General features: G+C 36.4%; 3 protein-coding genes and 1 long non-coding RNA gene across 4 annotated transcripts; 2 read left to right on the top strand and 2 right to left on the bottom strand.

Moving 5' to 3' along the window:
• Nucleotides 1-7,778: 7,778 nt before the first annotated feature.
• LOC106665850 lies at nt 7,779-8,856 on the bottom strand. The gene is made up of 3 exons (XR_001340355.2): nt 8,251-8,856; nt 8,117-8,168; nt 7,779-8,036 (listed from the first exon to the last, which is right to left on the bottom strand). It is a non-coding gene; the product is annotated as an uncharacterized LOC106665850 (long non-coding RNA).
• Nucleotides 8,857-11,795: 2,939 nt separating this feature from the next.
• On the top strand, nt 11,796-15,889 carry LOC106665849. Its single transcript, XM_014392634.2, has 3 exons — nt 11,796-12,471; nt 14,621-14,907; nt 14,962-15,889. The coding sequence occupies exons 1-3, from the start codon at nt 12,255-12,257 to the stop codon at nt 15,154-15,156; spliced, it is 699 nt and encodes a 232-aa protein (XP_014248120.1). The 5' UTR covers nt 11,796-12,254; the 3' UTR covers nt 15,157-15,889.
• A 2,041-nt stretch (nt 15,890-17,930) lies between these two features.
• On the bottom strand, nt 17,931-21,241 carry LOC106665818 (zinc finger matrin-type protein 5-like). Its single transcript, XM_014392561.1, has 3 exons — nt 21,015-21,241; nt 18,420-18,557; nt 17,931-18,344 (listed from the first exon to the last, which is right to left on the bottom strand). The coding sequence occupies exons 1-3, from the start codon at nt 21,139-21,141 to the stop codon at nt 18,130-18,132; spliced, it is 480 nt and encodes a 159-aa protein (XP_014248047.1). The 5' UTR covers nt 21,142-21,241; the 3' UTR covers nt 17,931-18,129.
• LOC106665817 (uncharacterized protein C1683.06c-like) lies at nt 21,214-24,969 on the top strand. Its single transcript, XM_014392560.1, has 5 exons — nt 21,214-21,680; nt 23,930-24,119; nt 24,202-24,318; nt 24,394-24,530; nt 24,599-24,969. Exons 1-5 carry the CDS (start codon nt 21,435-21,437, stop codon nt 24,929-24,931), a joined length of 1,023 nt encoding a protein of 340 aa, XP_014248046.1. The 5' UTR covers nt 21,214-21,434; the 3' UTR covers nt 24,932-24,969.
• The last annotated feature ends 11 nt before the right edge of the window (nt 24,970-24,980 follow it).

Here is a 24,980-nt window from a genome sequence, read left to right as displayed (position 1 = left end):
CTGAATTTTTACCTACATTTAATTAATTTACACTAGACATAAATCATTTCAATTCCACATCAGATAATATAATAATCTTTTATAAATTGATCTTACGAAGTGGGGTTTCACTATAAATACTCTCTACATAATTCTTGAGGTGCGACTAGTACACATTATATATTACGCAGGGTGGGCGACCAAGACCCGAGGGGTTAAATGCCTGGGTATACTCGGACCCCATCCCTAAAAGGTCCGGGACTTGGTCGGCTCTCGTGTCCTGCATAAACCTCTTGGACCTGTTCACAAACCCCAAGATTTTGGACCATTTTATCTCAGGGAGTGATTTGGTGATGTCCTCTCCTTCAAAGATTTCAAATCTAGGCCTAGAATACCTATTACACTCTGCGAGGTAGTGCCTTGACGTTTCTTATTTTATTTCGCAAAAACGGCAAAAAGGATCTGGCAGAATACCCATTACGGAGAGGTGTCTTCTCAGTGGCCCGTCAGAATACCTATCAGCCTCCTAATTCCCTTCCTTGAGTTAGAGAATAGCCATTTCGATTCTGCTGGTTTAATCACCTTAACAAACTCTTCGATTGCCTGTGTCCGGGGGATGGATTCCACTCCTTAAGGAATTGTTTCATATCCCAGTGCTCTCTTTCGCTATGCTCATAGAGTGAGGTAATACCGGTTGTGGCCCGACAAACGCAGTATTAGAGCCTTCTTTGGCCAGGCTATCCGCCTCTTCATTGTCATGGTGTCCTTTATACGCTGGTATCCAAATAAGGGTTATCTTGTTCTCAAACCTGAAAGAGATCCTATTGCTAAGATCTACAGTTTCCTCCACCAGTTGAGATTGACAAATCTGTTTGTAATGACCTAAGACTAGCCTGACTGTCAGAAAAAATGCTAATATCTTTTCCCTTAATTTATTTTCCATAAGTGTTCTACAACACACATTAATGGCCCAGATTTCCGCCTGAAAAACGGAGGTGTTATTGCCAAGAGGGGAGGAGATGCTGATTTGAATTTAAGTATGTAGATTCCTGCACCCCTCCCTTTACCTTTGATAGGTGAACCATCTGTATAGAAGTCTATGTTGCGATGGTTATCATCCACACTATAATTATATTCACAGGGGTGACTACCTGAAAGTACTTTTTCCTCGAAGGGGTTTTAATCTTTTTATCACTAACGCTTAATGATTGGCCGTTAACCTTACTCAATTGTTGTAAGATTTTCGAGTGACCTATGTTATTGCACTTATGATTCCAGCTGCCTTGGCTAATTAATCAGTAGCAGCTGATTAGTGCTCTGTCCTTAGCCTCAATGTGTACAGGTGTGGTATTGGTTATGATTTCAAGTTCTAGGGTGGGCGTAGTTGAAAATGCTCCTGTCATCATCAAACAGCCTAGTCTTTGAAATGACTTTAATTTGTTACTATTCCCTTTATTTTCTAGACCTTTCCACCACACTAAAGCTGCGAACAGTAATCTAGGTAGAATAATTGCAGTATATAGCTATTTGGCTACCCATGGTTTGAGGCTCATGTTTTACCGACAATTCTCCTACATTGTACCATTGATATTGTGCCTTTCCTGTATATGTTATTAATATGACTTCCAATCAAGTTTCCTGTCAAGCGTCACACCAAGGAATTTGATTGAATCCACTAACTTTAATTAGTACACACATTAGACCCACAAGGAAGCATTCTTGGTCCAATCCTGTTAACTATTTTTATTGCTGACTGAGCAATATAAATATTTACTCTTCTAATCTATCCAGCATTCAAGAACACCTGCGGTTTACCAATTACTTCTGCAAAATGTGCGCGGCAAGACTGAATGAGGAAAAATTCGCACAGTATATATTTTACATTGAAGAAACAAATTTGTGATAAGCCAGATACTTAGTACTACATCTTAGACAGCAGACTCATGTGGAACTGCATAGGCTTTTAGGAACGAAATCTGATTTGACCGTCCTAACTCAACTAGCACTATACGAGACATTACTGCGACCACTTTAGCACACGTATTGGGCTGTGGGATTCCACCAAGTCATACAATGTCCAGCGCGTCCAATCCTTCCAGTCAAAAGTTCTCAAGCTAATTGTCAAAAATGGCAAAAGGAGGGAAAGCTCATAAGGTGTGGTTGAGATGGGGAGTTGATGTCCGAGTGGATCGAGGTCACGATAGCTTAGGTGGTAGAGCAGCGGCGTATCTAGCCGAAGGTCGTTGGTTCGAATCCCTCTCGTGCCATTAACTTTTTTTCATCTCAACTAAAAACCTTAATTAGTTGTCTAATTGTCAAAGTTCCTTACTACGTCACCAACTTCACCATCCTCAACGATCTCTACATTCCTACATCCCGCTTCGAAAATCTTAAGTGGTTTAGTGGTGAGAGAGTGAGAGCGAGTGAGTAAGAGAGAGGAAGAGAGAGAGAGAGAGTGAGTAAGAGAGAGAAAGAGAGAGAGAAAGAGAGAGAGTGAATGAGTGAGAGAGAGAGAGAGAGTGAGAGCGAGGGAGTGACAGATAGAAACTAACTATCGAAATACGGAAAAAGAGAATTGAAAAGTTAAGATGGAAAGTACAGCGAAAATGTTAGGTAAAGGGAAAGAGAGAGAGAGAGAGAGAGTGAATGAGTGAATGAGTAAGAGAGAGAGAGAGTGAGAGCGAGGGAGTGACAGATAGAAACTAACTATCGAAATATAGAAAAAGGGAGTTGAAAAGATAAGATGGAAAGTACAGCGAAAAAGTTAGGTAAAGAGAAAGAGAAAGAGAGAGAGTGAGAGAGCGAGAGAGAGAAATAAACTGCTCAAAAATGAATAGAGATATTAGTCATTTATTCTTATTCTATTAATTTTAATTAAATTAAAAGATATATTCTTGTTAGTTGGTTAAAACAAAATAGAAAATAGAAACCAAAAACAAACTTTATGTTAATACTCATTTTTAATAACGGTTTTACTTAAGAATAGTAAACATGAAGATTACTCATTTTGTAAACAAACGCTTTTCTTGTCTTTACTCCATTTGAATCCAGTTGTGTTCTCTTTAACCATGCGCATCACCATATTACATCATCTCGAACCAGAATTTCGCATTATTGTGAGGCTGAGTCATCGAGGTCACCGACATAGTCGATATCGCAGAAGCAGTTGGTGTTACTCAGAGCGTGATCTCCCGGTATATGTAATATACACCGACAGGCAAAAAATTCCACCAATTGATTTTTTTTTTATCGATAAAAGAAAATTCTGCGCTTAATTTGTCTCATTGTTTTTATCAATAAATATTCGTTTATGCTGTTTTAAATTGGGAATACCAGTTAGAGGAAAAAACACTTAATCCTTAATCCAACACAAGGATATAGGATTTTTCAATGTTTACTTTTTACGGAATTTAAAATGTTTATTCAGTCTCATTTGAATTCTAAAGCAATAAAAAAGCAATCGGAGCTCCCTATGAAAACACTCTGAGACGCGGTTAGACGTTTTCGAGAAACTGGGTCCTACCATAGAAGGCCCAGTTCTGGACGCCCTAGGGTAACAGAACCACAGGATGAGCGTTTTTTGACTTGAGAATTGTTCGAAACCGGTACCTTACTGGTGTTCAAGCGATTCATCAGCTCCAGGATATTCGAGGCGTCCAAATTTCTGAACGCCTGCTCGAAGAAAATTAAATGAGTATGGACCCAGTAAAAGAACCAGTAAACACAAAGTTGCACGGTTCGCATTTGCTCGAGAACACAGCCATTGGTCTTTGGCCGGCTGGTCTGCTGTACTTTTTACAAATGAGTATAGAGTTGCTTTACGATCTCAAGATGGGCGTGAAAGAGTGTGGAGAAGGCGAAATGAACGAAGCTTGTAATTTTCCCAGAACCGACCTTTTCACCGTAACTAGTGATGGTATGGGCGGGAATCTCAACGCAGAGTCGCACATGGTTGTTGTTCGTGGAGGGTCTTTGACGGCCACTCGATATGTGGGTGAAATTTTGGATCATCATGCGTCCTTGATGAAATCAACGACAATCCAATTCTAATTCACGATAATGCCCGTCCGCATATCGCACGCATAGTACAAACTTACCTTCAGCAGCATAACATCAGGATCTTAGCCCGGCCATCTCGTTCTCCAGACTTGACCCCCACCGAACATTTATGGGATAACCTCAAAGGACAAATAAGAGCACGTCCATCATTTCCTGATACAATCCACGATCTTGAAAGGACTCTTCGTAAAGAATGAGCTAACCTCCAGCAAAGAGACATTTCCAGACTGGTAGAAGGTCAGGATACCTATCAACCTCCTAATTCCCTACCTTGAGTTAGAGAATAGCCATTTCGATTCTTTTGGTTTGATCAACTTCACAAACTCCTTCCATTGCCTATGTCCGGAGGACCGATTCCACTTCCTAAGGAATCCATCAGGTATGCGACTACTGCCATCAGAGTTCCATACGAAGCATTGAGAGACACCGTTAGACATTTTCAAGAAACTGGGTCCTACCATAAAAGGCCCGGTTCTGGACGCACTAGGGAAACAGAACCACAGGATTTTTTTTTTACTGAGAATTTTGTGAAACAATTGGTTTGTTGTACTTTTTACAGATGGGTGTAGATTTGCTCTACAGTCTCTGGATGGACACGAAAGAGTGAGGAGAAGGCGAAATGAAAGGTTTGAAGCCCGTAATTTTTCCCCGAGCCAACCTTTTCGACATAGCTCAGTGACGGTGTGGGTGGAAATTTCAGTGGAGAATCGCATAGAGTTGGTTGTTGTTTGTGGAGTGTCTTTGACGGCCACTCGCTATGTGCATGAAAGTTTGGGAACATCATGCGTTGCCTATCCTTGATGAAATCAGCGACAATCCTATTCCAATGCACGATAATGTTCCGCATATCACAAGCATAGTACAAACGTACTTCAACACCATAACATCAGGATCTTAGCTCGGCCATCTCGCTCTCCAGACTTGAACTCCATCGAATATTTATGTGATGACCTGAAAAGACGAATAAGAGCACGTCCATCATTTCCTGATGCACTGCACGATCTTGAAAGGACTCTTCGTGAAGAATGAGCTAACCTCCAGCAAAGAGTCATTTCCAGACTGGTAGAAGGTCGCCGAGTCGTCTTCGAGATGTAATTAAGGCGAGGAGGAAATACGTATTCAATAAGTATAACTCTCACATAAGTATTCAATAGGCGATATTGAAATGTTATTTAAAAATCTAAACCAAAATTAAAATTACATGGTCTTTTTCCGTCTTTTTTGTTAAACTTTTTTTGTACAGACTCAATATTAAACGTAAATATATAAAAATACATAGAAATCAAGTTATATTACAAGTGGGTGAAATTTTTTGCCTGTCAGTATATATATATATATATATATATATTACATACGAAAAGAATGAACGTAGCGATGCATTTTTTAAAAGCTATTTTATCTTCACATTATTAGAAATGTATTAATTATGATTTTGTTTCGATTATTGTTGTTTTTTATGTGTTATAATACAGGAAATTACTTATTTACAATAAAATTCTATTGATTTTGAATTAAACTTTCCACCTTTTTATTTATAGTTGTAAACCAATAATTAAACTTTGTTTTCAATATATTTCGTAAATAATAAATTAATACTAGTGAATTAGTTCCTATTAACTTTACCAAGATGATTTTAATATGTTTAACCTATCTAAGGACAGGTCTAAAGGTTTGTCATTGGTCGAGTTAAGGTTGGTATTCAAAACCAGAGGGGGCCTACTTTATCTCAATGGTGCACCTTTTCGGGCTAGAGAAAATGTAATTTGTTCATTATGCAATGATCAGGTTAAAGAAGACATCGGAGATTCGGCTTCTGCATCTAAATTTTGCTAAATTGAATGTGACACAGGTTATTGACTTACTGCTTAATGATTACAAAAATTTAATCAAATATGCTCGCCACGCCTGGCACTATCGCCAAGAGTTAATATTAGAATTTAATTTTTGAATATTTTAAAGCCTTGTCATTCTAAATTGCTGGCTCAAATAATTTATATATCTATACTTATTGCAAAATAAACAAAGAACAAAAGTTATTGTTTATAATGTATGTTAGTAATTAATGTAATTAATAAAAATTATCAATTGTAATATTTATTTAAGGATCAATTTTTTTTATTTTTTTCTTTTGTACTTTTTTCTCTGTGTCGACCAAAAATTTAAGTCAAATGAAAATCGACCTCCGGCAGACAGACCCTCCATGCCGTAATTTTACTTTAAATTATATATTTTGTAATGTTTATAACTTTTCTTTTTTGCAATAAAGTATTATTATTAGTAGTAGTTGTAGTTCCTATTTAGTAGTATTATTATCCTTAAATTAGTCATTAACTGGCCTCTATGCGAGAGAGGCTGTACTACAAAGTTATCTTTCAAATGTACACCGCTAGATGGAGATTGCCTTGAGACTTTAAACATGCTACTTGCAACTTTAGTTAATGAGCTAATAAGTTAATATTGATTGTATTTTATAGCTTTAAACAGTACTGAACAAAATTGACATAAAATTATTTATAACAGTTACGACGGTGGCCGCAACGGTTTGCGTTAACACGGCGATTATCACTGTAAGGTAAAGGTCCCAGGTTCGAATCCAGCGGCCCTGCATTCGAACCCGACATACTTACAAATGGGCTTTTTTTTCAAAAACACCTTCACCCCGAGGGTTTATATGACCTCTGATATTGCGAACCCTTGTAAAAAAAAAAAACAGCGAACGACAAACCTTCGGACAAAATAATTGTTTTAATAATTTTTTAAAATAACAATTTTTAATTGTTATTCGGTGTGTGGCGTTGATAACGAACAAGTTTAAGTTATAATTAAACTACTATTAGTTATAGTTACAATTAGTTATCTGCCCCAAAGAGAATCTAAATCGCAAAAGAAGGTTCGTCCAGAACCGGCTTAGGATCGGTCATACGCGGTAGACATGAGGAAATTTAGTTTCTGGCAATGTCCGCGTACATGTCCAGCAGAGAAATGTTGCTCGAAGTCTCATCAATTTGACGGGGTCTTTCCTTGGTTCTATATAGAGAGCGAGTATGAATACCAGCTTGAGCGCTATTTTTATGATTTCTGGAGGAAACCGAACTGTTTCATTGTATAAAGTGTTCGATATTTACGTTTCGTTTTGTATTTTTTTTAATATTTGTGTGTGTGTGTGTGTGTGTGTGTGTGTGTGTGTGTGTGTGTGTGTGTGTGTGCTGAGATTGAGTGGATTTATTGTCTATCTTGTTGGTGGCCAAACAAGGGGCAAATAGTCATCATTATTTGCATGGAAGATAGAAAGAAAATGCATTATTGACTGGAAAAGACCGTGATTAGTTAGCGCAAAATCAGGGTTACAAAGTAGGGTGAGATGATTTCTTTTACGCAAACTGACCTGCGAGAAATGAGAACGGTATGCAGTTATTTATTTTATTAATTATATATTATGTTATTATTTCTCCTTCCACCAAAACGGGATATTTGCTTTAAAAATGTTTTGCCATTTATCTAGTTTTAATCATGAATCTCGAAAGAAATGGCCTTGCCATCTAGAACAAATTCAAAGCTCGAAAAGCAGCTTTGTAGTATTAGTAGCACAGTAGCTGGACCTCAATTTTGGTCAACCTTTTGTTTAGTCTTTCTGTCTTACGAAATAGACTGCTTAATTTTGTAGATTAATTTTCAAAAATTAACTTTTCATAGTTTTTAACCTAAATTTAAATTATAAGTACACAACTGGCCTAGAAAAAAATCACGAGGATCGATTCTTGCTTAGATATTACAGATAAAAGAAGTTTTTCTACATTGTGGCTTAAGGTTTAAGGTTACAAATAGACGGCCTCTTTACGACCTTACGCACCGTAAAAAATTTTCTAGAGCTCTTCCTTAAACTTGATCCTTTTTATCAAATCCCGAAGTTTTGTTAAGGACTCTCGTGTGTATCCTTTTACAGGCAACTCCAGAACCTATTCTGATTGAATTCCTCCCGAAGTGGTTCCTTAGAAATCCTGGCATAAACTCTCAAGCAAATTAGCATTCCCGACCAATGAAAGTAAAGTAGATAAAATTATAGAAAGAAGAGTCTCACCTTGAGTGTTGGTGTCACGATACCTTCACTTCTGCTGCACCAATCTCTTCAGCTGCAATTTAGAACGTTACTTACATTTATTTATGAGATCTTATTCGAAAATACATTTATAATTTATGCGGATATAAATATACCGTTTAGGCTATCCTATTGGAAAATCGGGAGGACCTAATCTGATAGATTTCCAGTACAATGGATTACAGCTAAATCCTCAGTTGTGAAACCACAATCCCTAATTGGTTCCAAAAAAATCCCGGATTAATATATTGATACGAACTGAGAGTATGTGTACCCAAAATGAAACGCCTTTAGTTGAATCAAAATAATTATAATTTGGCATTATTAAGTTGTATTTATTTATATATAACAGTTCATCTACATAAGAATTTTCGAGAAATGAAGGACCAAATCGGATCAAAAACAACGAAAGATCGTATTTTCAAAAGGATCGATGTTATTTTCAAACGAAGACATAAGAAATTTAGACGCAGGCATTACGAAACTGCACGAATTGCACTGTAAAAGTATGCCGTGTAATAACATCAGTTTCACAGACTTACCTTGATTGAGGAAATTGTAATTAGTTTAATTACTTTACGTGTATAATTTGAACGTCAAATTCAACAAAACGAACCTGCGATTATGCTTTGAACGAGGACGGATCTCGACCAAGGCCGCTCTGTAAATATCAGCGTTACGGGGATTTGGACACACCAGTCTGAAAAAGCAGCTTCTCGTTTAACCACTGTAAGTACAAGTTATATTCAAATTTGGATTGTGGGCTTTTTGGAAAAAAGACCTCATAAACAGGATGACATGATTTTTTGTTTTTTGTGCAATGTCTTGCAGTAATTACAAAGTATTATTTCGTTTTAAAGCATTTTATTACTATTTTGGAAATAATGAATAAAGTGTGTTGAGTAATTCATATTCTTATGATGTCCAAATAACTGTCAGAGCGAAAAAAATCTGAATGCAAAGCTATAATGTTTCGAACGTGTGCACAAGTAAAGTAGCTTAATTAATGACAAATTTAAGACGTAAAATTTATATAAATATTTTAGAAAATGAAATCATGTTTTATGTTTTATATACCTGACACGTGAAATGCACACCAATAATAATTGAATGTGTGTTGGCTTACTTATTGCGTGCAAAAACATGTATATACACAATTAATATTTAATATTAATTTTAATAGTTACACAGGGGCAGGATATAAAAGGAGATAGATATAGATTAATAGATAGATAGATAGAAAGAGAGAGAGAGAGTGATGAAAACGAATGAAGAAGTGGGAAATATGGACTTAAACAGAATGGAAGAGCAAGAAAGTATTGTAAGTACATATAGAGAAGGAAGAAAACGTTGCGTGAATTGAGCTAGAAATGGTTCTTGGAACCAGGATTCTGGTTGGACACATCACAGGGCACTGCTTCCCGTATTTACTCAGAGCCCTTAAAAGGACATGAGGATCTTCAACGTCCGTACTTAGCGTTTTCGGCCCTACCGGACGTTTTGATTCTCAAGATGAGAGATGACGCACCTCCGCTCGCGACTGGATGGGTGTTATAGCCGAAGTTTTGGGACAACTCACAGGGCACTGCCACTTAAGAAAGCACAAGCACCGGATAGGAGTACAGACAGAAAAACACTGTGCAGATACTGCCAGGAAGAGGAGGAGACCGCAGAACATATTTTATGTTTCTGTGGTTCTTGCAACTAGAACAGAAAAAACTGCAAGCAGATCCTACACTAAGGAGCCGCTGGCAAAGCTATGGAGGCTGATTAACAACCTGAAGCTGGCCAGTGAGTTATAAAAGACAGAGGAACACAATAGATCTATTCAGGTCGAGGTGCAGATTGCAGAAGGCCTTGTGGCCTCCTCTTTTATCCCCTGTTCCCCCTAATGGTTCTTGGAAAAAAGAAGGGAAAAAGAAAAAGTTTTTGGGTAAGAAAGAATCTAAAAGACATTGAAATACAATGAATAAGAATGACTCAATAGTGAGTAAGAGCGAAGAGAAAGAACGTGAAAGAGTGTATCCTGGGAGAGAAAACGAGAAAAGAGATAAACGAGCTAAAAGTAGGATTAGTTCGTTTTAAGAAAATACTAACAGAATGTATATAAACAGGAAATTTAACGCTCTTTTCATTTTTTTTAATTGGTTAAAAAATGAATAGATGAAAAGCTACGAGTAGATTTATGACGAAAACCGTAAGTAGTTGAAAAAACTATAAAACTCAATTAATTATAATTTTTATCTAAGGTCTTGGTTGAAATGAAAAAATATGAGTGTCACGAGCCGGATTCGGCTAGGCTAGCCTAAGTTTGTGTGTTCGAATCCCGCTCGTTACACTAACTTTTTCATCTCAACCCCAGGGGATAGGGATAGGAATAGGGATGAGAGAGGCGGCCACAAAGCCTACTGCACCTCGACCTAAATAGATCTATTGTGCTCCTCTGTTAATTATAACTCAGTGGCCAGGTTCAGGCTATTAACCAACCTCCACAGCTTTGCCAGCGGTTCCTTGGTGTAGGATCTTCCTTGTGGTTTTTCTTGTCCTAGTTGAGAGAACCTGCACTTACAGAGACCTTCGCAGAAACATAAAATGTGTTCTGCGGTATCTCAACCCAGACCTAAGATAAAAAGTACAATTCATTGAAATAATTAATACGGTCAATTATGGCTGCTAAACATGGATTAATATAAAAACTATAAAACTTTGAATATTTTGGAAAGGGTTGAAAATCAGACAATTGTCCATACGAACTTTTTTGTTGCATTTGTTGTCAAGTCGATGCAGAGATAATAGGATAATAATAATAGTATAACACAGATAAAGATAATATTATAATAACATATACAATTATATAATATATGTTAAATTAAATATTATACATATATAACATATATAAACAGGACACCACCCACAGAGTCGCATGCCAGGGAGTTCCATTTGAAATAGCAGAATCCTTTTTCATAGAAAATAGCCAAGAAACAACCAATTGAGAGATAGCAGCCTGGTGTAAACTATGAATCGAACGTACATGAGGTATCTATGGATGCAACTCAAGCTCAATTTACTCAGAAGACAGTGAACCAACAAGCGAAGAAGGAGTAACGTCGGTAGTCGACTACATGTGCTTCATCGTCGACGCCAGCTTACCGAGAAACCAGAAACGTCGTTCACAAGGTTCAGTCTACAGAAGATACTCTCAGAATGAAAGAAAATGTACAACAGGATTACTACTACTACCACCACTGGCTTCAGCTTAGGAAGGCGGCAGTGCAGCTGATGGATTATTGCTTCCTAGGAGCATGATACACGGAGGATGATTGCACTGTTGTAGGGCCACTCCTTTCAACAGGGGGTGATTTTGTGAGGATCGTCGGCTAAGATAAAACAAACAGTTGTTGACGAGAGGGGGACGATCCACACAAAGCGGAGTGGACATTTGAGTCCTGTCCGGTACCGGAGTAACAAGTTACAGTATTTTAATATTAAACATATCATTAGACGAGATCTCGTTTCTTTTCTATTATTTGCAAGGTATGTTCATTTATGGTTTTTTAAAGTAAGGGCGCCATTATTTTGTTCAGATAAAAAGATTATTATTTTAATTTGTTAAAGGTTTCTAGTTGTATTATAAAATTATATATGTTATTATAATATTATCTTTATCTGTGTTATACTATTATTATCCTATTATCTCTGCATCGGCCTGACATTGTGGTGAAGAAGCACTTTGTCGTTCGAATAGCGACTCACCCTGTTTATAATTTGCCCTTTCTTCGACAATTAATTCTTTGTAGTTCGTCAGCACCGTCACCAGTAAAAGCTATTTTTTATTAAATTCTTTTTGAAAAAATTCTAACCGTTCCATTTTAAAGTCAGGCACGAATTCGTGATAATCGGCCAAAATGAATTTCGGATTCCATATTAGAACGCACGTGAAGAATAATAATCGTATCGTTGACGTGAGGGGTTTGCGTGTCAGGCCGTGCGTTTCAGACGTGGTTTCGTGCTTGTACAGAAGAAAAGGGGGCGTTGAGCCCGCCGATACGGAACAAGCACCTTTTCGGCCCTGCATGCCGTGCTTGTGCTCCTCCCCAGAGGGGGGACTTGCGTGCGTGCGATGCGTGACCGGGGTCGATCCGCGATCGCCAGTGCAGGTCTGTTCACTTTGTTGGGTACATCTCTGTGGAAAAAATCTGCCGTGATGAGTGCGAGCGCGTTGATAGCAGCTGTGCACAGGAGGAGGCCACTCTGGGACACAGCCGACGCCAACCACCACAACCGACTTCTCATCAACGCACTTTGGTACGACGTGGGAGCGGAATTGGGCATGAACAGTGAGTCTTTGAATAAATTATGTTATCGCACGTCTCATGGAAAAGGCAAATCGCTGTACAATAAAAAGAATCGTTTCGATCGGCCCACGGGAACGCCTTTTATTGGGAATCTTTGCAACTCCTGCCATCTTTTCAAAATGGCACCCATTAAGAAAACAAAAACGCCAAATCTTTGACAATTCTTACAAAACACGCAAAATAAACGGCATGTTTTAGACATTTTCAACAAAACAAAATGCAGAAAATTTATTATATATCAAAAATAAATAAAAAATATTATTCCTAAATAAGCTTTCAGCATATTTGTGTTTTTTTCCACTTCATGACTCCAACAAATTATTGCTGAGCATATTTTGAAATATCCTTAAAACTAATTACTCAGGGTTTTTTTCCATAAAGAATAAACACATGAACAATTAAATCCAAATGTTTAACATTTAAAAAAACATTAACAATGCCATAAAACTGCATGATTAATTCAGGATGAAAATAATCAGTTACTGTTGCTAGTAATGATTAAATTCAGTAATTTCGTGGTCCGCTTGACCAATTAATATCTTACAATTAATTAAGGTTTTTAGTTGATAAAAAGTCAATGGCACGAGCGGGATTCGAACCCACGATCTTCGACTAGATATGCCGCTGCTCAACCACTTGAGCTAGGTCACGATAGCTCAAGTGGTAGAGCAGCGGCGTATCTAGCCGAAGATCGTGGGTTCGAATCCCGCTCGTGCTATTGACTTTTTATCTCAACTAAAAACCTTAATTAATTGTAATGATTAAAGAAAATCTACCGTGTTATCCAAGATGTTCAAGATCACATCGCTGATTTAGTAGGTGCGTTGTTAGACATTTATGCATTTTGTCGGTTACTATTTTCGTTTAATCTCATTATTCAACAATGAAATATATCCTAGAATTTTACTTACAATTGTTATTATTTCGTTTTTAGGTGATGATAAAGTATCAAAATAAGTGGTTACAGGTATAAATTAGTGTTGTCGACAAGCTTTAAACAAATATAATGTTGAAAAAAGCAAGTGATGTGTGTGAGTACAAGTTCCCTGTCATCCTAGAGAGGCTGTTTATTTAATTCGCAAAATATTATTCTTAAATAAGCGTTCAGCATATTTTTAAATCTCCTTAAAACTGATTATTCAGTTTTTCCTTTTTATGTAAAAAATAATTACATGAACAATTAAATCCAAAGCTTAACTTTTTATCTATTAAAGAAGCAATAAAACTGCATGATTCATAATTCTGGATGAAAGCAATCAGTTATTTTTTATAGTAAGGCATCCATATGATTAAAGAAATTCTACTATATTATCGTCCTTGATCAGCCCTGTCTGTTGTTTAGTAAGTGCATTTTTATACATTTATGCATTTTGCCAGTTATTATCTTTGTTTAATTATTACCTTCACTTTTTTTATTTTGTTTTTATGTTATGGAGGATCATAATAAGTGGTTGCAGGTATATATTAAGTGGTCGCCAAGATTTCAACTTATACGTCATCCTCAGAAACTGTTTATGTTATTGACAACCCTATACAAAATCAAATAAATAAACATAATTCTGAAAAAAAAAACAGTACATTTGCATAAAAATGATATGATACATTATTAGAGTTAAAATACATACATACATCTGCACCCTCAGGGCAAAACTGGGTAAGTCCAAAAACTAATTGGGACGGCAATTTTAGTTTTGACCTTTAATATAAATTCAATTTTTGTGGTAACTTTCTTGATTGCGCTTTCATCATTTTCAATGTAGTTCTGTAAGTAAATAAGTTTTAAATTTATTTAATTATTCTGGACTGATCTTAATTATATATTTTCTTACTTATCACATTATGAACTAGTACTTATCTAGTTTTCTGCACAAACTTGGGAGAACTTAGATTATCATACTACCACTTATGCAGTTATCGCTTTATTAGTTATGGCAATTGAGCAGTTGTCTTACTGTTCTGAGAATAAATCTTTTATTAAATCTAATTTTTTGAAAATATGCTCGTTTCATATAAATTGAAACAATTGGGCACAAAGCAAAGAAGTAATTATGGATAAGTCTGTATTTTAATTTTTTCTTACATTAATTTAATTTGTTAGAATTAATAAAGTTGATCTTTAATAATTTTTTAGTGATGTTGGCAAAATCTAAGTGGAGAGGACTGAGAGATTATTATAGGCAGCAGTTAAAGAGGAATTCAGAGCAGCCTGAAGCACCTTTGTCAAATTGGAAACACTTTAATGAGATGGCTTTTGTCGGTGGGACACCAAATCCGAGATCTTCCCAAATAAAAGAAGAATTCGGCACATCGCCCACTGACCTGGACATACACAATGCTGTGGACCAGGAATGGCAGGAAGATGCTTTCACACAAAATTGGCAATCCGAGTCTGTCTCGTCTTACAAACGAGACTCTGGGGTAGGTGAAACCTGCATTTTATCCTGTACTATTTTAATTATAACGTATTTGTAGAGTTCAGATGAAGATGATGACCTGCATTTCTTCAAATCGATTATACCCGACTTAAAGGATCTCGAAAGGCAGAAGAAAGTTATACTAAGAATGAAAATTCTCAAGTTGATTCATGAAGAATTATATGCAGGAGGGAAGCAGAATGAAGCAAGCATCTCAGAAAATGGCATACCACCTTCACCCCCAAAAAGCTGAATTTTTCATTAATATTTTAATTTTAATTTGTGTGTGTATATATATTTATTTTTATAAAGAAATTTCAAATAAATTTAAGTAGTGTATTTTGAGGGGGCTGGAACCCAGGCATGCTTTATTAATTTAAACACTTTCTTCCCACCCTTTATTAAATTATACTGGAACTGTTGCTTCAGAGTGAAGAGTTACATACTCAGATATTACACCAATACAAACTAGCCCCTTCAAGGGAGCATTCTTGGTACATACCATTTTCAATGCTCATTTACCAACACATCCCAACACTATTATTACCATCAGATGATACCTCAATTAAGCCTTCTAACCAGAATCCGGTACAAGAACCTCCAAATCCAGGAACATCATGAGTTTCTGTTCCATTCTGTTCCTCCCTAACTTTATTATAATTATTATTTATTTAATGGCCTTATGAATTCACATATTAGCCAGCATATATTGTAGATTGTTTCATCTTATATGTAGTTGGAGGGAAGGGTAGTGTGAAAAAAGGGTCAGGGGCTATGGTGGGAATCAAACCGATGACCACAGGGTCTATGAGCTGAGAGTCTTATCACGCTGACCACATGTCACCTGCAGTCACCCAAATTTTAATTTCTGATTTCCGTTTAATCAGGTTTTTATTCACATTTGTAGCATCAAAGGGCCAGATCTGGAAGTTGGGACATCCTGGCTTATTATTACTGAAAAATGGCAAGAAGGGAGGAAAGACTCAAAAGGTGGGGTTGAGATGGGAAGTTGGTGTCCGAGTGGATCGGGGTCACAATAGCTCAAGTGGTAGAGCAGCGGCGTATCTAGCCGAAGATCGTGGGTTCGAATCCCGCTTGTGTCATTGACTTTTTTATCTCAACTAAAAACCTTAATTAATTGTAACTTATTATTATTTCCAGGTAATGAGAAAAGATCCTGCAGTTTTTCATTGTTATTGTTTTAATATCAGTAATCCAGATTTCCATTTACATAGGACTTTACATCGTGTAATACAAACAGGATAATAGTAAGTTCCTAAAGAAAAAGAATTTTAAACGGTTCATTGTAAATTTAAAAAATATTTTCTTTCTCATGGCTTCAAAACCCACAAATCAAGCCTGATTATTGTATAAATTTAAACTGGATACAACAGATTTGCACCTTCATACTACAGAGTAACGAGGAGCTTATGCTCAATTATTTGCAGGCACACCCTCACACTAAATCAGTGACATTTAGTTGACACTAAATTTAATAAGGTGTCACTCGAAGGTTTATCTATAACCTATATTTTGATGTTTCTTTATTAGTAGCACCGAGTGTCGCACAAGGTGTATGTCAGACCATGTTTTCATGGTACACTCATGTAAGGCCATGTATTTTTTTTTTAAATCATTAAGTCATTAGAATACACAGAATGGAAAAAAGTTGTAAAGTAAGAAAATAATTCATTGAAGACACAGACCTCATAGATAAATATAATTTAACCGATGAGTTGGATTGAAAATCAAAGGAAAAAACAGTACAATGCATATAACTAATTCAACATAATTAAAGATTAAAAGACTATACTATATACCAATGAAAAAAACAATAAACTCCTTATAAATAAAAGAACCTAAAGATTTAATTAAACACTCTGTCTATATAATTATAACGACTAAGAATTAAACTATATATGAAAATAATATAATAAAACATAACTACGTACATAGTACATTTTTAGCTTGTTTTAAACTAAATAAAATTATTATGCTTTAAGTAATTGACATGAGGAAACAGAAGTATTAAATAAATCAACAGCATTGCATATGTTGTTACATTCTATCATCAAGTGATGTATCTGGGAGTGTAGGGAAAAATTTCTTCCTTTCTATTCAATAAAAAATATTTTCTGATTTCTGGGTGGCAAGGAGGCACATAAAATAGATGTTTACCATGGATTTCCGAACTTTTTTTTGTATATGATCAAATTTATATAACTTTTTTCCAATATTTAGAGCATAGAAAAAAAGAAAACATTTATCAGACAAGCAAATTTATGAGTAATAATTATTATTCATTTGATTTGTAAATGGTTGAATTCACTTTGAATATGAAAACGTTAGTATGGTGGCCAAAAACACTGCATCAGGAGACAGAAACTTCATGGTATACAGACTAGCATGTCTCGCCTTCCAGCTTATACTTGGTCACATCCTTGTCGTTGATAGCCCCTTTCAGGACAATCGTTATATTGATAGCCTCTTTCAGCTGATCCCACTCTGCAGGGTCTTTCTCGTCTTCTGGCTTATACTTGCTCACATCCTTTGTGTCATACACGTCAGACATACACAATACTGTGGACCCAGAATGGCAGCAAGTTGTGAGACTGGTGTAAGTGTAATATGCATTTCATTCTGTACTACATATTTTAACATAACATTTCTAGAGCCCTGATTAAGATATACCTGTATTTCTTCATATTGATTATACCCAACTTTAAGGATCTGAAAAGCAAAAAAAGTCCTACTAAGAATGAAAATTCTCAAATTGATGCAAGAAGAATTGTCCTAGGGAACGTTCATAAAAGTTAACAGCTGAGAAGAATAGTGTTATTCTTTCTGTCAAATCAACAATTATAATGGTAATTCCTTGTATATCTACTTTGGACACAGCAGTGTCATAAACATAAATTTATTGACCTGTTATAATAAATAAAAGAGAAGGAAAAGGGGAAAAAATTAAAAACAGTTTATTTTAAATTAATCGCAGTCAATAATGATTATTTTGAGATCATGAGATGTGGTCTGGTGTGATGTAGGTTTAGAAAAACACTTTCTTTATCTTGCCAACATTTTGATCTTTATTGAGATCGTCTTCTGGTCTCAAAGTGTGTGTTTTCTGTGCATATGTGTCATGGTTGTGTGTCGTGTTGAGAGTCTCCTTAATGTCACACAGTCAATAATGATTAATAAATACAATGTAATGATAAAATTTCAAGTTTCAACCCCACTGTTCTAATTTACAAGACATGATTTGCTCCTTTGTCGCAGGTATTAAAGATGGTGGTAAACGATAGTTGTAAATTCGGCTAGGCTCGGTTTGTAAAATTTTGGCTGTGGAGGAAGACAGACTTTCACTTGAACTCCTTTTTTCCAACCAGTCTTGTAAAGTTAGAAGTTTTGGAACTTTCGCCTTTTCCAATTCCTCTTGGTGTACTAAAATATAAATATATACGCTATTATTGCTATATCACATTTAAAATGTGATGCTGAAAGGAAGGAATATCTTACTTATTGACTCAAAGTTTCGCAACTCAGCCTCGGAATAATGCGAGTAGTTGCAATTATCACCGAAAGAACATTCCTGGTAGTTTTTAAACCGTTTACAAGGAATCTTGGCTCTTTCTTCCCTCACCAGTGTTTTTAAATCTGAAATACAAACATTAAGAAAAGCCTTCAATAAACAGACATTCTGCTTGGAATATTAATTCATTAATTGGTCTGATTCTAACAAAAATAACCAAAACAATTGTATAAAAAATATTTGTAAAAAGAATGAACAAAATCACAAAACAGCAGATAGCATTGAACATTTAAACCAAGCCACAGTTGCAACACATCAGTTTATAAGTCTGTAAAATGTGAAGTGGTTAAGGAATTAAAATAACAAAACGTACCAACTCACCACTAAAAACGTAAAATGCCGAAACACTGCTGACAGAACAAAACCAAAACTACAAATACTTTTAGGATTAAAATCTATTTTGACTGCCAAAACTTAAATAACACTATGCAAGAAATTACTGCGACATTTAGTAGAACTGCGTAATTCCACCAAGTACAGTGGGAGTACTGGATCAAAGATGTTTCCCCACTGGTGGATTGTTAAATGTGAAGAAAAATGGTCCCTGTTACACCAGGTCATATTATTGCCACCAAATGACCCTGACCCTGGCTTACCAGACAGTGTTCAATAAATAGAATTGTTGATTAGCGGTATTAAAGCAATGAAATGAAAAACAGTATAACTTTTTTGGTTACCTAGTACTATTATAGGTTAACTTGCAGTAATGGTGATGGAGGACCGTGCAGTATTAGACAACACATACAGTAGTTCAGTAGCTTCAAAGCTACATTGTTCAAAGCATACACCGTTTCGTTGAGAAAATATGTTAAGAAGTTTTACAAATAGTGAATTAGACACTTGCTTTAGAGGAAGATGTTAATTGGCAAAGAAATCATCGCAGAAGGAGACGAATGTGGGTGGCGGATGGAAAAAAAGATGTGTTGAAGGGGAATTTTACTTGCTCCTTCCACATCTTAAGTGTGATAAGACCAAGTTTAATATAAAATTATAATTTTTTAAATATAGAATTGTACTAAAATTATAAAAAGGCAATAGAGAATCAATAGATAAAAGAAATATTTAAACATAAACTCTTCACTGGAGCTCACCCGATCCATGTACGTCAAAAACTAAACTAATTGGGCTTGGTGCGGTGTGTGGACGGAGAGGTGAGGACTAGCCAACTCACTTCCACTGTCCTAATCGCTCTCCGTGTGACGCCTTAGAGACGGCCGTCATGCGGTGCGGTCGTGTGGAGTCCAGCCTTAAGTGTGTGACCATGTAAAAAAAACCTACTGTGTAGGTTAACTGTAACTACATTAGTAACATGTACAAATATGTATATGCTGCAAATAAATAAATTTAAAGAAGCTTGTAGTTTTGATTTTTTGTGTTTAGCTTTATTATTACTCAAAAAGATGAAAAACAAACATTACAAACTAAATTCACTGACAGGCAAAAAATTCAACCCAACTTTTTTTTTTTTCATTGTCCCGGTAAAACAAAATTCTAAGGTCAAGCAAAGGACATATTCCACTTCCTAAGGAATCCATCAGGTATGCGACTACTGCCATCAGAGTTCCATACGAAGCACTGAGAGACGCCGTTAGACATTTTCAAGAAACTGGACCTACCATAAAAGGCCCAGTTCTGGACGCGCTAGGGTAACAGAACCACAGGATGATTTTTTTTTTACTGAGAATTTTGTGAAACAATTGGTTTGCTGTACTTTTTACAGATGGGTGTAGATTTGCTCTACAGTCTCTGGATGGACACGAAAGAGTGAGGAGAAGGCGAAATGAAAGGTATGAAACCCGTAATTTTTCCCCAAGCCAACCTTTTCGACATAGCTCAGTGATGGTGTGGGTGGGAATTTCAGTGGAGAGTCGCATAGAGTTGGTTGTTGTTTGTAGAGGGTCTTTGACGGTCACTCGCTATGTGCATGAAAGTTTGGGAACATCATGCGTTGCCTATCCTTGATGAAATCAGTGACAATCCTATTCCAATGCACGATAATGTCCGTCCGCATACTGCACGCATAGTACAAACGTACCACAGCATAACATCAGGATCTTAGCCCAGCCAGCTCGTTCTCCAGACTTGAACTCCATCAAATATTTATGTGAACCTGAAAAGACGAATAAGAGCACGTCCATCACTTCCTGATGCACTCCACGATCTTGAAAAGACTTCGTGAAAAATGGGCTAAGCTGACAAGAGACATTTCCAGACTGGTAGAAAGTATGCCGAGGCGTCTTCGATAAGAAATTAAGGCAAGAGGAGGAAATACGTGATAGTGAAATGTTAATTAAACATCTAAAACAAAATTAAAATAAATTTTTATGTCCGCCCTTTTTTATTTTTTCATTTTTCTTAGCAATTTAATTTTTTTTTTTACTTTTTTTGATAAAAACTCAATTATTAAACGTTAAAAAACGTGAAACTTTGATTAATATATACAAATCAAGTTATATTACAAGTGGGCGGGATTTTTTGCCTGTCAGTGTACAAAACCGTTGTTTCTTATTAATATGTAATACCTCTGAATGCATTATAGTGAAGTTTCCTCAATATCTCATGGTTGACGGATTTTATATGTTTTTTTCTGGATTCCACATCATCTATGAAAGATCTTTCACAGTAGTCACAATAGTACCTTTTCCCCATATTGTACAGGTTAAAACTAAAGAGTATGTAAGGACTAACACAAATACAGTTTTCCCAAAAATAACCTAACAACCTAAAACTTCCTAACCACCTAAAACCTCCTAACCATCCCCAAAAGAAGAAACCTTGTCTTGTTACCAAGTGAAGAAGGTAAAAACAGAAAATCGATTTCTTTTAATGGTCTGGAAGGACTCGAGATTGAAAATCGTCGTACGATAGGCTAAAAAAATGAACGGAGGGGACGGAAAAAATAACAATTTAACACAATCAACAGTTGAAGTCTTGAAGAGTCAATGTCAAACGTGGCGAAGGCATCGTTCGAGAAGGCGGACCTCGCGGTCACCGGCGAACGGCCGGTAGCCCGTAAGTTGATCGTTGACAACGACTGCGGGGTGGACGACGCGTGGGGGATCTCGCTCATCCTCAAATCGACTGTAGGACATCAACTCCTCGCCCTCACCTGCGTCAAAGGAAACACGGATGTGGAAAATGTCTGCAACAACAACCTCTACCTCCTCACCGTCCTTGGCAAAAAAGAAGTATTCAACTCCCCTTAAATTTTATTCTAATTTGTCCAAATTATGTACACTGAGAGGAAAAAAAGTGGCCACCCTCTTTTTTTAATTGTTTTATTTCTTTATTATTATTATTTCATATTATTTTTTGTTGGTTACTGGATATTTTTAAAGGAAAATGTGATAGCTGTATAGGGTGTCCTTTTTAGATGGCCTGGCAGAATTTCTCTTGTAACAATGATGCTATTTAAAAAAAAATACGTTTTTAATCTTTTTTAGTAGTTTTAATTTTTTTCGTTGTTTTGGAGAAAAAATATACAAGATACCTCTCAGGCCCAGTTCAACTTCAAAATTTCAAATACGACCCTGTACATAATGACACATCATTTTAAAGGATTTTTTTACACTGAAAACAATGGTGCAAACGGGTTTTAAATTGGTATGGCAAAAAGTTTGAAAAAATATATTTACTTTGTTTCATTATTAATTCCAAAAATTAATTGTCTTTCTTGTTCACTGATTATTCGGAAATTGTGGTCCAGACTGCATCTCATGATTTCCGAATAATCATCGACTAACAGTCACTAATCACCACACATTTATTGTTTACATTCTGTCATTGTTTGGAGATCCTACTCTGTCATGTATGTCCCTTGTGTCTTCTGGCTTATAATTTGTCACAGTCAGAACCTCTTTGTCAATAGCCATTTTCAGGTGATCCTGCTCTGCGGGGTCTCTTGTCTTCTGACTTCTAGTTGGCCACAGCCTTGTCGAAAGCCTCTTTATATATATATATTATGCAGGGTGGGCGACTAAGACCCGAGGGGTTAAATGCCTGGGTAGACTCATACCCCGTCCCTAAAAGGTCCAGGACTTGGTCGGCTCACGTGTCCTGCATAAACCTCTTGACTTGTTCACAAACCCCAAGATTTTGGACCAATTTAATCTCGGGGAGTGATTTGATGATGTCCTCTCCTTCAAAGATTTCAACTCTAGACCTAGCATACCTATCACACTCTGCGAGGTAGTGCCTTGCCGTTTCTCCTTTTATTTCGCAAAAAAAGCAAAAGGGATCTGGTAGGATACCCATTATGAAGAGGTGTCTTCTCAGTGGGCAGTGGCCCATCAGAATACCTATCAGCCTCCTAATTCCCTTCCTTGAGATAGAGAATAGCCATTTCGATTCAGCTGGTTTGATCGCCTTAACAAACTCTTTCGTTTGCCTGTGTCCGGGGGATAAATTCCACTCCCTAAGGAATTGTTTCATGCCCCAGTTATTGATACTCTCTTTCGCTATGCTCATAGAGTGGGGTAATACCAGTTGTCGTCCAACAAATGCAGTATTAGAACCTTCTTTGGCTAGTCATCCGCCTTTTCATTGCCATGGTGTCCTTTATGTGCTAGTATCCAAATAAGGGTTACCTTGTTCTCAAACCTGAGATCCTATTGATAAGATCTATAGTTTCCTCCACCATTCGTGAGGTTGACAAATCTTTTTGTAATGCCCTAAGACTAGCCTGACTGTCAGAAAAGATTTTGATATCTTTTCCCATAATTTTATTTTCCATCAGTGTTCTACAACACATATTGATGGCCCAGATTTCTGCCTGAAAAACGGAGGTGTTATTTCCAAGAGGGGAGGAGATGTCGGAAGCCTCTTTAATGAGATCCTGTTCTGTGGGGTCTGTCTTGTCTTCTGGCTTATACTTGGTCCCATCTTCATCATCAATAACCTCTTTTAGGAGATCCTGCTCTGCGGGGTCTCTCTCATCTTCCACCTTTCACTTGGTCATATCCTTGTTGTCGATAGCCCCTTTAAGGAGATACTACTGTGCAGTGTCTGTCTCGTCTTCTGGCTTATTCTTTGTCACAGACTCATCCTCTTCATCAATAGCCTCTTTCGGGTGATCCTGCTCTGTGGGGTCTTTCTTACTTTGATAAATTTTTCCAGATTTCAGACCAATACAAGCTGGCTTCAACAAAAGACCATTTATACTGCTGTCTTTTTCTCTATACTTTCCCATCCCGAGAACCCACTACATCGCTTTAAACGTCAATATTTTTCGCCCTTTAATCCCTCCTATTGAGCATTGGCTGGTTTCTCTTAAACTGTGTCCTCTGGAGGAGTGCTGGTTAAAGTCTCAGTGATGTGAACAGTACTTATTACTATAATTCATTAAATAAATAGTAAAACAAAACCATGTAATTAATTCAAATGCTTAATTTTGTAAATGATCTTTGACAAAACCAAATAAAAAATAAATTATTTACAGATACCAGTGTATAAGGGGGCAAATAGATCTCTGTTGCATATGACCTCTGAAGAATTATCAGACGACCTTAAATATTTTCATGGAAGGAATGGATTTGGAGATGTTCAACTTCCCTGTCTGGCTGACAAGCCACAAGTACAAAAGGAAAATGCTGTTGTAGCGCTCAATAGATTAACATCAGAAAATAAAGGTTCAAACAAAAAAAGACAATTGTATATATTTATTTCATAATATTCAGTATAAGTTATAATAGTCGTATTGATTGTATTCAGGAGAAATCACGCTCGTGTGTCTTGCCCCTTTGACAAATATTGCTTTGGCTATCAGAACTTACCCTGATTTTGTGGATAATGTAAAAGATGTTTTTATTATGGGCGGTAATTACCAAGGTAAAGATTAATTTCAATTTGTAATATTTTATGACAAATAAAATGATTGAATCTAAATTTATAAACTGGTTGTAGGTGTGGGTAATACAACTTCATGTGCTGAATTCAACTTCCATGCTGATCCTGAGGCAGCTAATATAGTGCTGAGGGAAATGCAGAACAAAATTTATCTTCTTCCATGGGAAACTTGCATGGGTGCAAAAATCCCTTTTGTTCGTATTACTATTCGATTATTATAATCAAATGGATTTCTTTTATGTATGGAATTATTGAATCACAGGAATGGAGGGAGAGATTGCTTACAGACTGTGGACCTGTCTTCCAGTTTTTAAACAAAATTGAACTGCCCATACTTGAAAGGCTGAAAAACCTTGGATACAAAACTTACATATCAGCCGACCAGCTCCTGTGTGCAATTTTAATAAATCCCAATATTGTACAATATGCTTTTAAAGCATATGCCCTCGTCGAGCTTGCCGGCGTTTTTACGAGGGGCCAGGTCATCTTGGACCACATGCAATCCAAACCAAAACAATCCGAGTTCCTAACTGTTATATCAGAAGTCGATTCTATCGAGTATTTTAATATAATTAATTCTATGAAAAATGTATGATTGGTTTATAAAATGAATATTTTTATAATGAAGTAAAATTTGTGTTTTG

The sequence above is a fragment of the Cimex lectularius genome, unplaced genomic scaffold, assembly GCF_000648675.2.
Source record: "Cimex lectularius strain Harlan isolate CLEC.00 unplaced genomic scaffold, Clec_2.1 scaffold12, whole genome shotgun sequence".
In the NCBI taxonomy this organism is placed as follows: domain Eukaryota; kingdom Metazoa; phylum Arthropoda; class Insecta; order Hemiptera; family Cimicidae; genus Cimex; species Cimex lectularius.
This window is presented reverse-complemented; position numbering and strand designations above follow the sequence as displayed.

What these genes read in the sequence shown, in the direction of transcription:
- LOC106665849 (XM_014392634.2), top strand. Translation starts at nt 12,255, where the DNA reads ATGCGTGACCGGGGTCGATCCGCGATCGCCAGTGCAGGTCTGTTCACT. An exon ending in AGCGGAATTGGGCATGAACA is followed by an intron (nt 12,472 to 14,620) that starts GTGAGTCTTTGA and finishes ATAATTTTTTAG; the next exon opens with TGATGTTGGCAAAATCTAAG. An exon ending in CTTACAAACGAGACTCTGGG is followed by an intron (nt 14,908 to 14,961) that starts GTAGGTGAAACC and finishes ACGTATTTGTAG; the next exon opens with AGTTCAGATGAAGATGATGA.
- LOC106665817 (XM_014392560.1), top strand. Translation starts at nt 21,435, where the DNA reads ATGTCAAACGTGGCGAAGGCATCGTTCGAGAAGGCGGACCTCGCGGTC. An exon ending in ATTAACATCAGAAAATAAAG is followed by an intron (nt 24,120 to 24,201) that starts GTTCAAACAAAA and finishes GATTGTATTCAG; the next exon opens with GAGAAATCACGCTCGTGTGT. An exon ending in TATGGGCGGTAATTACCAAG is followed by an intron (nt 24,319 to 24,393) that starts GTAAAGATTAAT and finishes AACTGGTTGTAG; the next exon opens with GTGTGGGTAATACAACTTCA.
- LOC106665818 (XM_014392561.1), bottom strand. Translation starts at nt 21,141, where the DNA reads ATGGGGAAAAGGTACTATTGTGACTACTGTGAAAGATCTTTCATAGAT. An exon ending in TCACTATAATGCATTCAGAG is followed by an intron (nt 18,558 to 21,014) that starts GTATTACATATT and finishes TTTGTATTTCAG; the next exon opens with ATTTAAAAACACTGGTGAGG. An exon ending in GCGAAACTTTGAGTCAATAA is followed by an intron (nt 18,345 to 18,419) that starts GTAAGATATTCC and finishes TTTATATTTTAG; the next exon opens with TACACCAAGAGGAATTGGAA.